Source organism: Diabrotica virgifera, chromosome 2 (genome assembly GCF_917563875.1).
Source record: "Diabrotica virgifera virgifera chromosome 2, PGI_DIABVI_V3a".
NCBI lineage: Eukaryota > Metazoa > Arthropoda > Insecta > Coleoptera > Chrysomelidae > Diabrotica > Diabrotica virgifera.
In genome coordinates this window covers 37530326-37544595 of record NC_065444.1, presented here as the reverse complement: position 1 = coordinate 37544595, position 14270 = coordinate 37530326, and the positions used below count along the sequence as shown (strand labels likewise).

The 14270-nt window shown below is 31.5% G+C and overlaps 1 protein-coding gene across 3 annotated transcripts in view; it reads left to right on the top strand.

Moving 5' to 3' along the window:
- LOC114329633 (uncharacterized) overlaps positions 1-14270 on the top strand; it is a 62063-nt gene that overhangs the window by 42809 nt on the left and 4984 nt on the right. The window contains exon 10 of one of the 3 annotated variants that reach the window (XM_050643591.1): positions 12550-12603. The exons of the other annotated variants lie outside the window; for them this stretch is intronic. Within the exon in view, the coding sequence (XP_050499548.1) occupies positions 12550-12603 (54 nt within the window). The remainder of the gene's footprint in view (positions 1-12549; positions 12604-14270) is intronic. 3 annotated transcript variants of the gene reach the window in all.

The window sequence follows — 14270 nt, the reverse complement described above, 5'->3', positions numbered from 1 at the left end:
AAACATTTGTACCCAGTACTTTAAAACTATTAGGCGATCCTTATCATACTTGGCAGAAAGTGTAAGTACTGTACACCCTACTAAATTAAGATAAATAAACGTTTCTAGCTACTACCAGAGGCGTACGACAGGGGATAGTGGTTGGTTGACCCTTCCCTAAATCTACGCCACTGACGAAATTGCTACTTGAGTGTAATTTTTTGATTTTCTAATACTTTTTATGTACATAATATTCTCTTCATTAATAACGATAAAATGATAGTTTTCGAGATATTTGAAATTAAAAATGAATCGACACAATACATTAATCAAAATAACCGTATCGTTTCATTTTTAACTTCAAAGAACTCGAAAACTAATGACTTTATCGTTACGAATGAAGAGTATATTATTTTGATAGAAAGTACTGGAGAATCCAAAAATTGAACTAAAATAGCAATTCCGCCAGTGGCGTAGAATTTGGAAAGGGTCAACCATTCAATTTCCCCCGTCGTACGCCTCTGGTAATATGCAGAAACGTTTGTTTAACATAATTTAGTAGTTTGTACAGTACCCATACTTCCTACCAAGTATGAAAGGGATATGGCGAATAGTTTTCAAATGCTGAGCAAAAATAGTTTTTAAATTTTTCGATAAAACACCCTGTAACTCAGTAAGGAACCACATTTTATTTAATAGTCCGTTCGTTAACGGTAAAATATTGCAAGACCTCTAAATTCTAAAGAACCGCTACAATTTAGAAGAAATTTTGCAAATAAGCTCATTTATCCTTCTCTTCAAAAGTGATATGACTACAATATATGCTTTTTATTTTTAAGGGGTGAAAACTACCCTTTTTTACCAAAAATTAAAAACAGCCGATATAAGCGTTATTTAAAACTAAATTATGTGTAGGTACGTTAAATAGTATGTTAAATATAGGAATTTGATTGTTTCTCATATTGAAATGTATTTTATAGTTTATAACTATTTTTAAACCCTTAAACACTACCATCTAAATAAGAATTTGTTTAAAAAATATTTTGTAACTTTAAATTAAGTAATAATGTATTTTGTAGTGATCTAAACTTTATTTTATGTTTGCAATTTAGTTTATTAAGTATTTAATATTTTCAACCCTTATAAATTACCCCTACAAAGAGATTTATTAGATCATTCACTCACGTTAAAATATTGCAAAACCTGTGAATTTTAAACAACCGCTTGGGTTGACATGAAATTTGGCATTCACATAGCTAATAAGTTAAGGAAAAAAAGTGATATAGTACCGATATGTAGTTTTGCCCTGGGGGTGAGTTTCACCCCTTATTGGGGGTGAAAAAATATAGGTCCAAAATAAGTCCGAAAATGGATAAACTGACAAATTCTACGCAACTTTTGTTCTATAAAGTTTTTTCATTAAGTCAATACTTTTCGAGTTATTTGCGAGTGAATATGTTCATTTTTCAACAAAAGAACCACGTTGTTATAGTATTTTTACTACAAAAACGATATTACGTAGGTCAAAATTTTTGACGTAAGAGAACTGTCAAAACATTAGAATGTGACTTTTCATTATTGCCATGTTTATTATAAACATGGCAATAATGAAAAGTCACATTTTAATGTTTTGACAGTTCTCTTACGTCAAAAATTTTGACCTACATAATATCGCTTTTGTAGTAAAAATACTATAGACGGTTTTTCGCAAATAACTCAAAAAGTAAGTATTTTATCGAAAAAATATTCCGAGCAGAAATATAGATTATGAAAAACTGAAAAAATTTGTGTATGTATGAAGTTTGGAGACCTAGTAGAACCAGTGTCGTAGCTACTGAAGTTCCAAGATACGGGGTGTTGAGATTTCTCTTACAAAGTGAAGATTTATTGATTGCTCTAAAACCGGTTAAGGTATGCAAATGAAATTTGGTGGGTTTTAAGAGGTAGTTATTACGCATTTATTGACAGGCTTACTATTAAGAATTTTATATTCATCATTGGCGCGCATACGGGTACTACTCTGAATTAAAAAAATAGTACGCCACTGAGGTATTTCAAATTAAAAAGCATTTTTGAGTTACTTATTTAATTTATGACAGAAAATATATCTTCCCTTTTTTTCATATGATGCGCCTTTTTCATGAAAAAAAAAAAATAAAATACTTATATCAACGCTTAAAAAGTATTCGACATAAGTTTCAATGTGGTTTTTTAACGATAACTTCTGTAATTTTCAAGATATTTCATTGTTCCAAAGCTTATTTTATGGGGAATTGTAAGTACTAAAATTAAGCAGAAGCTGGACTTTCTGGATGGCTTTGATTTTTAAAGCATGCGATTCAAATAGCTTAGAAAACTGCTTCTCGCACTTACGTGCAAACTTTTAAATATAAATATCTCACTCAATTTTTACCATAGAGGTATTGAAAAAACTGAATAAGTTTTAATATAAAAAATACTACATTTTAGTATTGATATATATTTTTCAGATTTCTTTTAGTTTTCAAGTAATTTTGGAAAAATGGAAAACATTTATAAAATATCAAAAAATAATTTAATACTAAATTGAAATTTTTTTCAAACCTAAGCACTTTAAACTGGTTAAAACCTCAGAACGCGTAGTCAGGCTATAAATAAACCTAATTGTGTATGGAATAATGTTAATTTTTATTTTTGTGGAAAATTCACCAATTTAAGTAATTACTCTTTTGATTTTTCAACGACATAATCGTTTTGTTTTTGTAATAACTCAGCCATTTTTTATCCAAATCACTTTTATCATAGCACCTTTTAAAGGTATCAGTAAAAGATTTAAAAGATGTCTTCATAATTTTTTTCTAAAAATCTCTATTTCTTGCGTTATTTAATGATAAAATGTTTGATTCAAGGTTAATTCGAAAAAACCCTGATTTTAAGTAGGCTGTAACTTAGGTTGTGTTATTGCTATAATAATTTAAAAAACACCACTCCATTCATTCATTTAATAGGTTTCTTTTTGATTTTTAAGACTTCTTCGTAAAAATGCATAATTTTAGAGATATTTTTGAAAATCCACTCAAAAACATGCATTTTTCATGTAGGAAATCATCAATTTCGATCGTGAATAACTTGCTAAATATCAATTTACCAAAAAGTCGTATATAAGATTTTTTACTCAGAATTGAAATATCTATTAACTTCCGAGGTTATTTTGAGGTTACATATTTCCACCCCCGAGAAGGGGTGGTACCCACCCCCAGAGCAAAAGCACACATCGGCACAATATCACTTTTTTTTTGACATATTATCTATATGTATGCCAAATTTCAAGTCAATACAAGCGGTTCTTTAAAATTTACCGCAAAAACCGTCAAATAATGGACTATAAGTGTTTTAGGTTAAATCTTCGTATTTTGTGCTAAGGTTTCTCCAGTTACTATACGGACAATTATTAATGAAACACCCTGTATAACTTATAGTCACTATATTTATCTAGTATCTAGACCTACAGGTAAAATTACATTTTCTCTGTCTTTTTTTCTTGTACCTACTCTCATATTCTTGTTTCATCATCACTAATATCTTCCGTTGTAATTCTACAGTATTCTTTATCTTCACCATTTGGCTCTTCTTTAATTTGTCTCTGTGCCTTTAAAAATAACTAGTTCTATATTTCCATGTGAAATAATTGGTGTGATTCAAAAGCCCAATAGTAGCTGTATTTTGTAACCAAAGTGCAGTCATTTCAGTTTATTAAAAATATAGTATTTGTCAATGTTGCAAAAGCATTTGGCGATACTCTCAGAGGAAGATAACGGACATTACTGAGAGATGCTGCTGTTAGGATCGCCATTTGGAGTTACAGAAAAAATGAAAAGCATCATATGTATTCTTTGATCGTTATCGATGAGTATTGGATCTACCATTATGAATATAAATCAAAAGAAGAGACTAACGAGTAGCTTGAACTCGTTATTTCGGCTTCGCAGCGTGATAGGACCCGGTGTCAAATAAGTGTTATGGTCACTTTTTGGGATACAGAATGTTTTTTTTTCCAAACTCATAGTATTATCGTAATATTTAGGACCAGCTGCATGTAAAATATCACGAGAAAAGACCTGAAAAGTGAAAAATCAATTTTTATCAAGACAATTCACCCTCACATACAGTTCAAAATACCGTCGCGAGAATGAGTGCCTTGAACTACGAATTCTCTGCAATAACCACCTTATTCGTCTGATTTAGCTCCCTCTAACTTATGAATGTGACCTGAGATTCACATTCGCAAATCACAAAAAAAATTAACAGTCGTCGTTTTAGGCTTTTACTTCGGGGATGGAATTTATAAATTAGAATATTACTGAAACAAGTGTGATATTTAAGTAGCTTATATTGAGTAATAAATAGTATTTTAGGTCATAAAATTATTTTTTTTTAAGTTAACATATTTACTCAATATAATTAAACTCCGGGATGAGTCTATTAATTATCGTATGGCCTTTCAAATTTAACAATTAGTAAACGGGGGCACAGTAAGACAATTTTTATTACAAAATCTAAAAACTACTTCTTTTACGCAAAAAAAAAAGAATACAAATCCAATATTTCATTAAAAATGAACAATTTTGTTACTTTAAGTTATCTATTTGATTAAGGACTGACATCTTTTTATTGAAATTTTATTTAAAAAAAATTGAGTGGTAGGGCTGCTTCGCTTTAGGTTACTTTTGTGTAGCTTTTGAGTGTTTTGAACGAGAATAACTCACCGTTAACCTAATTCAGTTTAACATCTCTCCTGGGCACGAATGAATTCAAATCCACTGCGCGTCAGAGAAAACGGGCACCCCGAAAAATGGGTCATTTTTGATTTCTCGTATCTCCTAAACCTGTTGTCCGATTTAAGTAATTTTTTTAGTATGTTATAGCCTTATTCTTTAGCAATATCGCCGTAATAATATTGTTGCTAAACAGGTAAATTTTCATAGTATCCCGGGTGTACGAATCAAACTGTGTTTTTTTTTCTCTCAAAGTTCGCAACAAACTGTGAAATATTCTTAGACCGGGCAGTATCGTCGCCCCCGCTAGCGCAATTATTCCGATTCGATTTTTTTACACAAACTTACTCAAAGAGAGGTCCTTATAACATATCCACAGGGTGCCGGGCGGTGCCGTGGTCGAAAAATTTTTTAAACAATTTTTTTTAAACAAATTCACAAAAATAATTTTTTTATTTCCAACAATTTTTTTTTTAGATAACTTGGGTTATTCTGAGCAAAAAAGGTCTCCTGTCATTTTTCTCTAAAATTGACTGTTGTCGAGTTATACGCGATTAAAAATTTGAAAAATGCGAAAATAGCCATTTTCAAGGCTTCATAACTCGATTAAAAATGATTATTATGAAATTCAAAAAGTGACAAAATCAAGATTCAAATACCTTCTTCAACGTCCTGAAGAGATTTTTGTCACTATTTTATTACAAAGCTGTTATTTTTAGTTATTAACAATTAGCGGTATAGTCCAACTATATCGTCGCCCCCGTTAGCGGAACTATTTCGATTCGATTTTTTTTGCACAAACTTACTCAAAAAGAGGTCTTTATAACATATCCACAGGGTGCCGGGCGGTGCCGTGGTCGAAAAATTTTTTAAATAATTTTTTTAAACAAATTAACAAAAATAATTTTTTCATTTCCCAAAATTTTTTTTTAGATAATTTGGATCATTTCGAGTAAAAAAGGTCTTTGGTCATTTTTCTCTAAACTTGACTGTTGTCGAGTTATACGCGATTAAAATCTGAAAAATGCGAAAATGGCCATTTTCAAGGCTTCATAACTTGATTAAAAATTATTATTATGAAATTAAAAAAGTGACAAGATCAAGATTCAAATATCTTCTTCAACGTCTTGAAGAGATTTTTGACATTATGTTATTACAAAGCTGTTATTTTTAGTTATTAACAATTAGCGGTATAGTCCAACTGTATCGTCGCTCCCGTTAACGGAACTATTTCGATTAGATTTTTTTGCGCAAACTTACTCAAAAATAGGTCCTTATAACATATCCATAGAGTACCGGCCGGTGGTCGAAAAATTGTTTAAACAATTTTTTTAAACAAATAATTTTTTCATTTCCAACAATTTTTTTTAGATAATTTGGGTCATTCTGAGCAAAAAAGGTCTCTTGTAGTTTTCGTCCCAAATTTATTGTTGTCGAGTTATACGCGATTTAAAATTTGAAAAATGCGAAAATGGCATTTTCAAGGGTTAGTAACTCGATTAAAAATTATTATTAAGAGAGTCAGAAAGAGACCACATCAAAGTTTAAAACTTTGTTTTGTTTATTTATTTTTTTTTGCAAATGTTATTCAATTTTTCATCAACTATCGCCAAGTTAAATGCATAATATTTTATAATAGAATCAATCACGGCAATTATTCTAATTCATCCGCTTCAACAATTAAACATAACATAATTTTAATAACAAATAGGTAAATGAAACATTTTTTAACAAATAAAATAGTCATATTATTCGAGTTATTAAGCCTTAAAAATGGCCAGTTTCGCATTTTTCAAATTTTTAATCGCGTATAACTCGAGAACAGTCAATTTTAGAGAAAAATGATAAGAGACCTTTTTTGCTCAGAATGACCCAAATTATCTAAAAAAAATTGTTGGAAATAAAAAAATTATTTTTGTGAATTTGTTTAAAAAAAATTGTTTAAAAAATTTTTCGACCACGGCACCGCCCGGCACCCTGTGGATATGTTATAAGGACCTCTTTTTGAGTAAGTTTGTGCAAAAAAATTTAATCGAAATAGTTCCGTTAACGGGGGCGACGATACAGTTGGACTATAGCGCTAATTGTTAATAACTAAAAATAACAGCTTTGTAATCAATTAATGACAAAAATCTTTTCAGAATGCTGAAGAAGGTATTTGAATCATGATTTTGTCACTTGTTGAATTTCATAATAATCATTTTTGATCGAGTTATGAAGCCTTAAAAATGGCCATTTTCGCATTTTTCAAATTTTTAATCGCGTATAACTCGACAACAGTCAATTTTGGAGAAAAATGACAAGAGACCTTTTTTGCTCATGATGACCCAAGTTATCTAAAAAAAAATTTTTGGAAATAAAAAAATTATTTTTGTGAATTTGTTTAAAAAAAAATGTTTAAAAAATTTTTCGACCACGGCACCGCCCGGCACCCTGTGGATATGTTATAAGCACCTCTATTTGAGTAATTTTGTGCAAAAAAATCGAATCGGAATAATTGCGCTAGCGGGGGCGACGATACTGCCGGGTCTATCTAGCATTTATAAAATACTGAAGTTAAAACCCAACTATAGCCTCAGGTTTTTTTAATATTCTGTTTTTTTGATTCATTCGCTTATGTTTGATAATACAAAAGTTAGGTACTTTAACAACTAACCATGTTCTTCATCAGTACAGGGTGTTTCTAAATAAGGGTGACAAACTTTGAGGGGTAATTCTACATGACAAAATAATGACCGTTGGCTTTATAAACATATGTCCGCAAAAGCTTCGTTTCCGAGATACGGGATGTTGAATTTTTTCTTACAAACTGACGATTTATTTATTGCCCTAAAACCGGTTGAGTTATGCAAATGAAATTTGGTAGGTTTTAAGAGATAGTTATTGCGCATTTTTTGACATACAATTAAGAATTTTATATTCACCATTGGCGCGCATACGGGTAATATGACCGATCATATTACCCGTATGCACGCCAATGGTAAATATAACATTCTTAATTGTATGTAAAAAAATGTGCAATCACTATGTCTTAAAACCCACCAAATTTTATTTGCATATCTCAACCGGTTTTATAGCAATAAATAAATCGTCAGTTTGTAAGAAAAAATTCCCGTATCTCGGAAACGAAGCATTTGCGGACATACGATAAAGCAAACTGTCATTATTTTTTAATGCAGAATTACTCTTTAGAATTTGTCGCCCTTATTTAGAAACACCCTGTACTGATGAAGAACATGGCTAGTTGTTAAAGTACCTAACTTTTGTATCACGTGTTGCGAACTTTGAGAAAAAAACACAGTTTCATTCGTACACCCGGTATACAATGAAAATTTACCTGTTTAGCAACAATATTATTACGGCGATATTGTTAAAGAATAAGGCTATTACATACTAAAAAATTACCTAAATCGGACAATAGTTTAGGAGATACGAGACATAAAAATGACTCATTTTTTGGGGTGCCCGTTTTCTGTGACGCGGAGTGTAGATATTTGAAGTATCTTTAGAGGCGAGAGTAATATAAAAATTCTGCAAAAATATGTATTTATTAAATGTATAATATAATAATTTATTACTTGTGGTGCTCTATGTTATGCAGCTTGTATGCGTTCGTGTTGGATTTAGTGTGCACAGGGATCCTCCTTCTGCTGTTTTTTGATAGTGTTCATATCAGATATGCCGTACCAGTTTTCTAAATAATCAGCGTCTCCAGTCCCAATATATCTCTAACCAACGTGTCCAATATTGCCAAATGCCGTTTGATAACCAACAAATAAAAAATATTCCAAATCCTGGGCTTCCCAGTTAGTTGGTGCTTGTCTCTTTATGGTGTCATACGCTATGTAGCTTGTAGGAGTTTATGCTGATTATAAGATTTGCTATATTGCTATATATCCGTCTTCTGCTCTTCTTACTATTGTGTTGACGTCAGATATGTCGTATAAGTTTGTTAAATCCTCAATGTGCACAATCCCCTATTTTTTCCTTCCTCAATTTCGGTATCAATAGTTCGTGTTTACCATGTTAGACGCCATTTTTAAAATTTTTGTTGATAAAATTCTTTTTTGCCCTTATTTTTCTTTTTTATTACTTATATTCTTAAACACTTATTATAAATATATACTTATTATAACACGACATTTTGTGCAGCTTTTCTACGCTGCTGCAGATGAGATAAAGATTGCCATAATTATTGCCAACATTCGTCACGGATAGGCACATCAAGAAGAAATACTGTTTTTGCTCCGTTTTGAAGTTCTGTTTTCAGTTTTCATAAACTTAAAAGAAATTGCCCCCACCATGCGGCCTTGACGACCTTTCTTTGTGTTTACAGAGTATACAGTTCGACTTTTAAGTAGTTTTGATGGAAAATAAGCCACAATTTTACTAAAAAAATTATTTTATTAACGTTTCCACGCCCACATCGGGTGTCGTTGTCAAAATACAAAAAATATTAATGAATTAAACAAAATTGTTGTTGCTTAGTAAAAAAATTCTTCTAATAATTTTTTTAATCTGACTCATTTATATCGGCAATTCAAACATATATTATACATTTTAAAGTAGAAGACTTTAAAATGATATTGCCAATATTTATGAGTTGCGTTCCTGGGACGACTTTATTGAAAGATAGTTCATTCGATTACATGAAATCAACCCCAACTCAAGAATATCCGTCACAAAAAAATCATAGCATGGGATCTGTCTTTAAAAAGACAACCACATGAAATGGTGACATTTATCGTTTATATAAACACATTTATTTATTTATAAACACTTTATCATTTATAAATAAGGAATTGTCAAGATTGGATCGAATGGAACAGAACAACTTAGAACGGGATCCTATAGCATTCACAATAAATAATACGAGGAAAATATCAATACCATATTATATAAAAGGACTATCCGAGAAACTTAAAACAAGAGGAAATAAATTCAACATTTCAACAACATTCAAAACAACAAACACGTTGAGATCTATTCTATCTAAAACTAAACCTAACAGTGAACAAGAAAGAACAAAGAATTGTATTTATAAAATACCTTGTGATTGTGAACAATTTTATTTAGGTGAAACATCAAGACCATTAAACGTTAGAATAAGTGAACATCAGTCTTGATATTAAAAATAGAGAATTTGATAGATCTCAAATATGTCAACACGCATGGGATAATGAATATATAGTTCAGTGGAGAGATTCAAGTATAGTCCTGAAAGAAACAGATAGTAAAAAGAGAAAAATCAAAGAAGCGGCTTTAATTATGCTAAATGAAACCAATTGTGTCGCAAATTCCTCGGTAGAATGCAGTAGGATGTGGTTACCCATACTAAAAGTGGAAGTCAATAGAAAGAAAATACCAGGATTAATAAGTCAATACCTAACATATCGAGCTAGTACATATTTTATATTTTAGTATTGTTTGTATATCTATGTATTATTATTATTTATAATTTAAAATAACGTATGTACATATTAAGGTCAGAATTTGGTATTAGTTTTAAGAGTAAAGTAAAGTAAGACCTAACGATGTCTTGATAGTATCACGAGGTTTTTTCCCCGTTTTCCTGGTTTTCCCTCGTGATTTGCTATGGAATCTCCAGCGCGAGAATTTTACTGTCACCATTGCAAGTGGTTGTCTTTTTAAGACAGATCCCATGTTATGATTTTTTTGTGACGGATATTCTTGAGTTGGGGTTGATTTCATGTAATCGAATGAACTATCTTTCAATAAAGTCGTTCCAGGAACGCAACTCATAAATATTGGCAATATCATTTTAAAGTCTTCTACTTTTAAACGTATAATATATATCTGAACTGCCGATATAAATGAGTCAGATTAAATAAACTATTAGAAGAATTTTTTACTAAGCAACAACAATTTTGTTTAATTTATTAATATTTTTTGTATTTTGACAACGACACCCGATTTGGGCGTCGAAACGTTAATAAAATCATTATTTAGTAAAATTGTGGCTTATTTCCCATCAAAACTAGTTAATTGAAAAAATGCCACAAGAAAATAGCTTCAGAACAACAGTTCGACTTTTATTTTTCTGTTCTGCTTTTCTCTTTCACGTGAAAGTGTTTATAGGCCTGGATCCCGCGTACCAAAAAAAGTTGATTAATAGCAAGCTGAAAATTTGTTAATAGCTTAACGGTGTCTAGTCGGACAAACTTTGATGTACCGGAACACTGGAACAGGGGAAGTTTTAATTGTGGAACAGTAAAAATTTGGAACGTCAGATTACGAAAACTTCCCATGTATTTTATCGGACAGAACATCCAATTGGTTTGTTACCATTTCATTAAACTCTCATGCAAAAATCAGAGTGCATTTACTAACCAACATGATTCCTGTTATTTGACATGTTCTTCGTGTTCCACTCATTAAAATGCCCAGTTGGTGATAAACACCAGTCTGATTTTTGCATGACAGTTTAATGAAATGGTAACAAATCAATTGAAAGTTCTGTCCGACAAAATACATAGAACGTTTTCCTAGTCTGACGTTCCAAATTTTTAACCTGTTCCACAATTAAAACTTCCCCTGTTTCAGTGTTCCCATACATCAAAGTTTGTCCGACTGGACAACGTTAAGCTATTAACAAATTCTCAGCTTGCTATTAATCAACTTTTTTTGGTACGCGGGATCCAGGTCTATTAATATATGAACGATATTCGGCCTTGCTTGCTTTTAACGCAGTTTAAAACAAAGGCAAATATTTTTGCTTAAAATTTTGACACATTAGGCGTTGAATGACATGTCAAAAGCAAGAGTTTCAAGTTAATATGTTACACCGATGTCAAAGTTATTAAACTTTCCTGGAACTAGTCTGATAAAATAATTGTGTAGCACACACGTAGATTGTAAAAAAAACATATGCAGAATTCTTATGTTATTCAATTTATCTAGCCTTAAACGCTTTTTTAAATCTAACGACAAATTAGAAAAATAAGCAAAGAAAATACCCCGTTAGAGATTCTGACCGTCAGACGTTTGACAATTTGTTTTTTATAGCGTAGACCACTAAGTCAAATAGTAAAAAAAAGTAATACCTACATTTTTCCTACAGACAATTGACTATTTCCTACAGACAATTCAATACAGGTGCAGGATTTATTTAATTTAACTGATTCGGATCGAAAAAAGCAAAAGAAAGTAAGTTTACTCTGGCGCCTGGACATACTGCTATTGAAGGAAATGAAAGAGCGGACTTACTTGCCAGGAGAAGGACAAAAGAAACATCCATTGGCGAATATTTCGTTGACATAAACCGTCGAAGAAGTGATATAAAGATCTACTAGATATGAAAGGAATGTTCTGCGAATTATCGTAGATCTCATAACACTGCACTGTCGCCTCAAGGAACACATGAACAAAATCGAACTGACAGAAAATGTGAAATTGCAGATTCTCTCAGGCTGATGACGAGAATGCGGAAAACGTACTGTGCAACTGCCCAGGGTTAGATAGGATAAGGCTCAATACATGTGAGCACAAATCGAGCCCCACGACTTTTTAGAAGTCTAAGGCCATAATATACTTTGTTATTTGTTAACAAAGCTGGGTTGAAGAGACAACTTTAACACCTAAGTCGTTGCAGGAGAAGTAAATATATGCGTCCCAAAAACGAAACTATTTAAAAAACTTGTCAAATACTTGTCCGTGTCAGAGTCATGGGAGAACGCTTATTTTTCTGAGCTAACATTGCACATAAGACACCAGATTAACAATTTTTTGGATGTCATGGTGTACACCTATTTTAGATGTTGAAGAACCGGTTTCTCTGTTTTGGCTTTATTTTCAGAAATTCAGAAATTTTCGGATACGACAACGATTTCCAAAAGGGAGTTTATCAAAGGTAGCTAACGTGCTTGTGTATTTATGTCTTTGTATTCGTTCAGCTCGAGCTATTCTCTAATAACAGCTTCAGCACACAAGTATTCATTTATATTCATCTCACCTTCATTTATTTACTAATATTCGTATTCGTAGCCTCTCTTTTCTTTTGTCGGTGTAGAAAATTGTTAATTGCTATTTTCCTAAAAATATAAAATATTTAATAGAATTACTAAAAACAGAGAGTTAAGCAATTAAAAACTTTCATAACTTATTTTAAAATCAAACATAACAGAAGAATTAACTTTTTCATTATCTTACCCTTGGTTTACTTTTGGACAGCCATAATAGTCGCAGGATGTGATATATGTCCACTTTTTTTACTTTGGTAACTCTGGTAATACCTTCGTGGTTTCTAGAAATCACAGAGGTGTTACCAGAATCTTACACAGAGGTCCCAATAAAGTTTTATTTTTGTTGTGAGTATTATTAGAATTACATATTTTAATTTTATTAAAGTAAAACTTTTGCTTGTTTTTAGCAGATGTCGCCACGACACCCGTATCGTGTTATTTGTTGTGAAACAATAGGGCTTTTCATTCACAGTCATTTATTTCGAGCTTCTGTCATGTGTCACATAATATTAATATATCTACGTCATACGTTATTGATATATAACATGATACAAACCAGAGACGTATGACGTAGATATATTAATGTTATGTGACACATGACAGAAGCTCGAAACAAATGACAATCGATGAAAAGCCCTATACGAGCAGTCCGATTTGTTTCAGTTTGTTCAGAGATAGTCATATACAGTCCGTCTAATATACTTACCGTTGCACGTCATTATCTACGTCAGAGATCTAAGTTGACATTGTTGCCCAATTACAAAAAATTCTTAAATTCATTTTAAATCAAATGTTTATATCACATAATTTTTGCGAAGTGGATTATACAACAAAGCATATTAATATTCAATGTAAATAAACAAAAACATTAGAAATAGAAAACAAGAATTAAGTTATAATCTTACGTTAAACTAAATAATAAAAACAATAAATATAATAAAACAAATATTTATAGTAAAGAATAAAAACAAATCTAAAGTGTCAATACCGCAACTGTCAAATAAATGTTACCAATTTATGCCAAAATGTCACCTTCGTTCGATTACAGTTACAGTGTGTTCCGAACAAATGTGCTTCATAAAAACGCTTTATAATCCATTTATACAAATTAAAGAAATATATTATTGTGTATTTCTTTAAGTTAACATTGATAGAAATCTTTAAATATTATTTCTACGCGTTTATAATAAAATATGTCTAGTGGCTGTAATTCCAGTGTACTCGGCAAAATGATTCTAAAAAAGAACACACCTACCGCCTAAATATTTCGTGTTGGTATCATGTGACGTCACGGGGTATGACGCGGATGACGTGCAACGGTAAGTATATTAGACGGAGTATATGCACTCTCTGATGAGAACCTAACAAGGTTCGAAACCGGTTAGAGTGCTTATGGCGCTCTCTGGACGAACTGAAATGTAAGACGGCTCTTGTATCGCTTTACAACGATATGCTTATTTATTTCTATTAGTTTTACTCCTAGCTGAGTACGCGGCACAATTTTTCGCTGAAATTTTACCGCGCTGGACAAGCGAGATGTGAGATGCAACTTTTA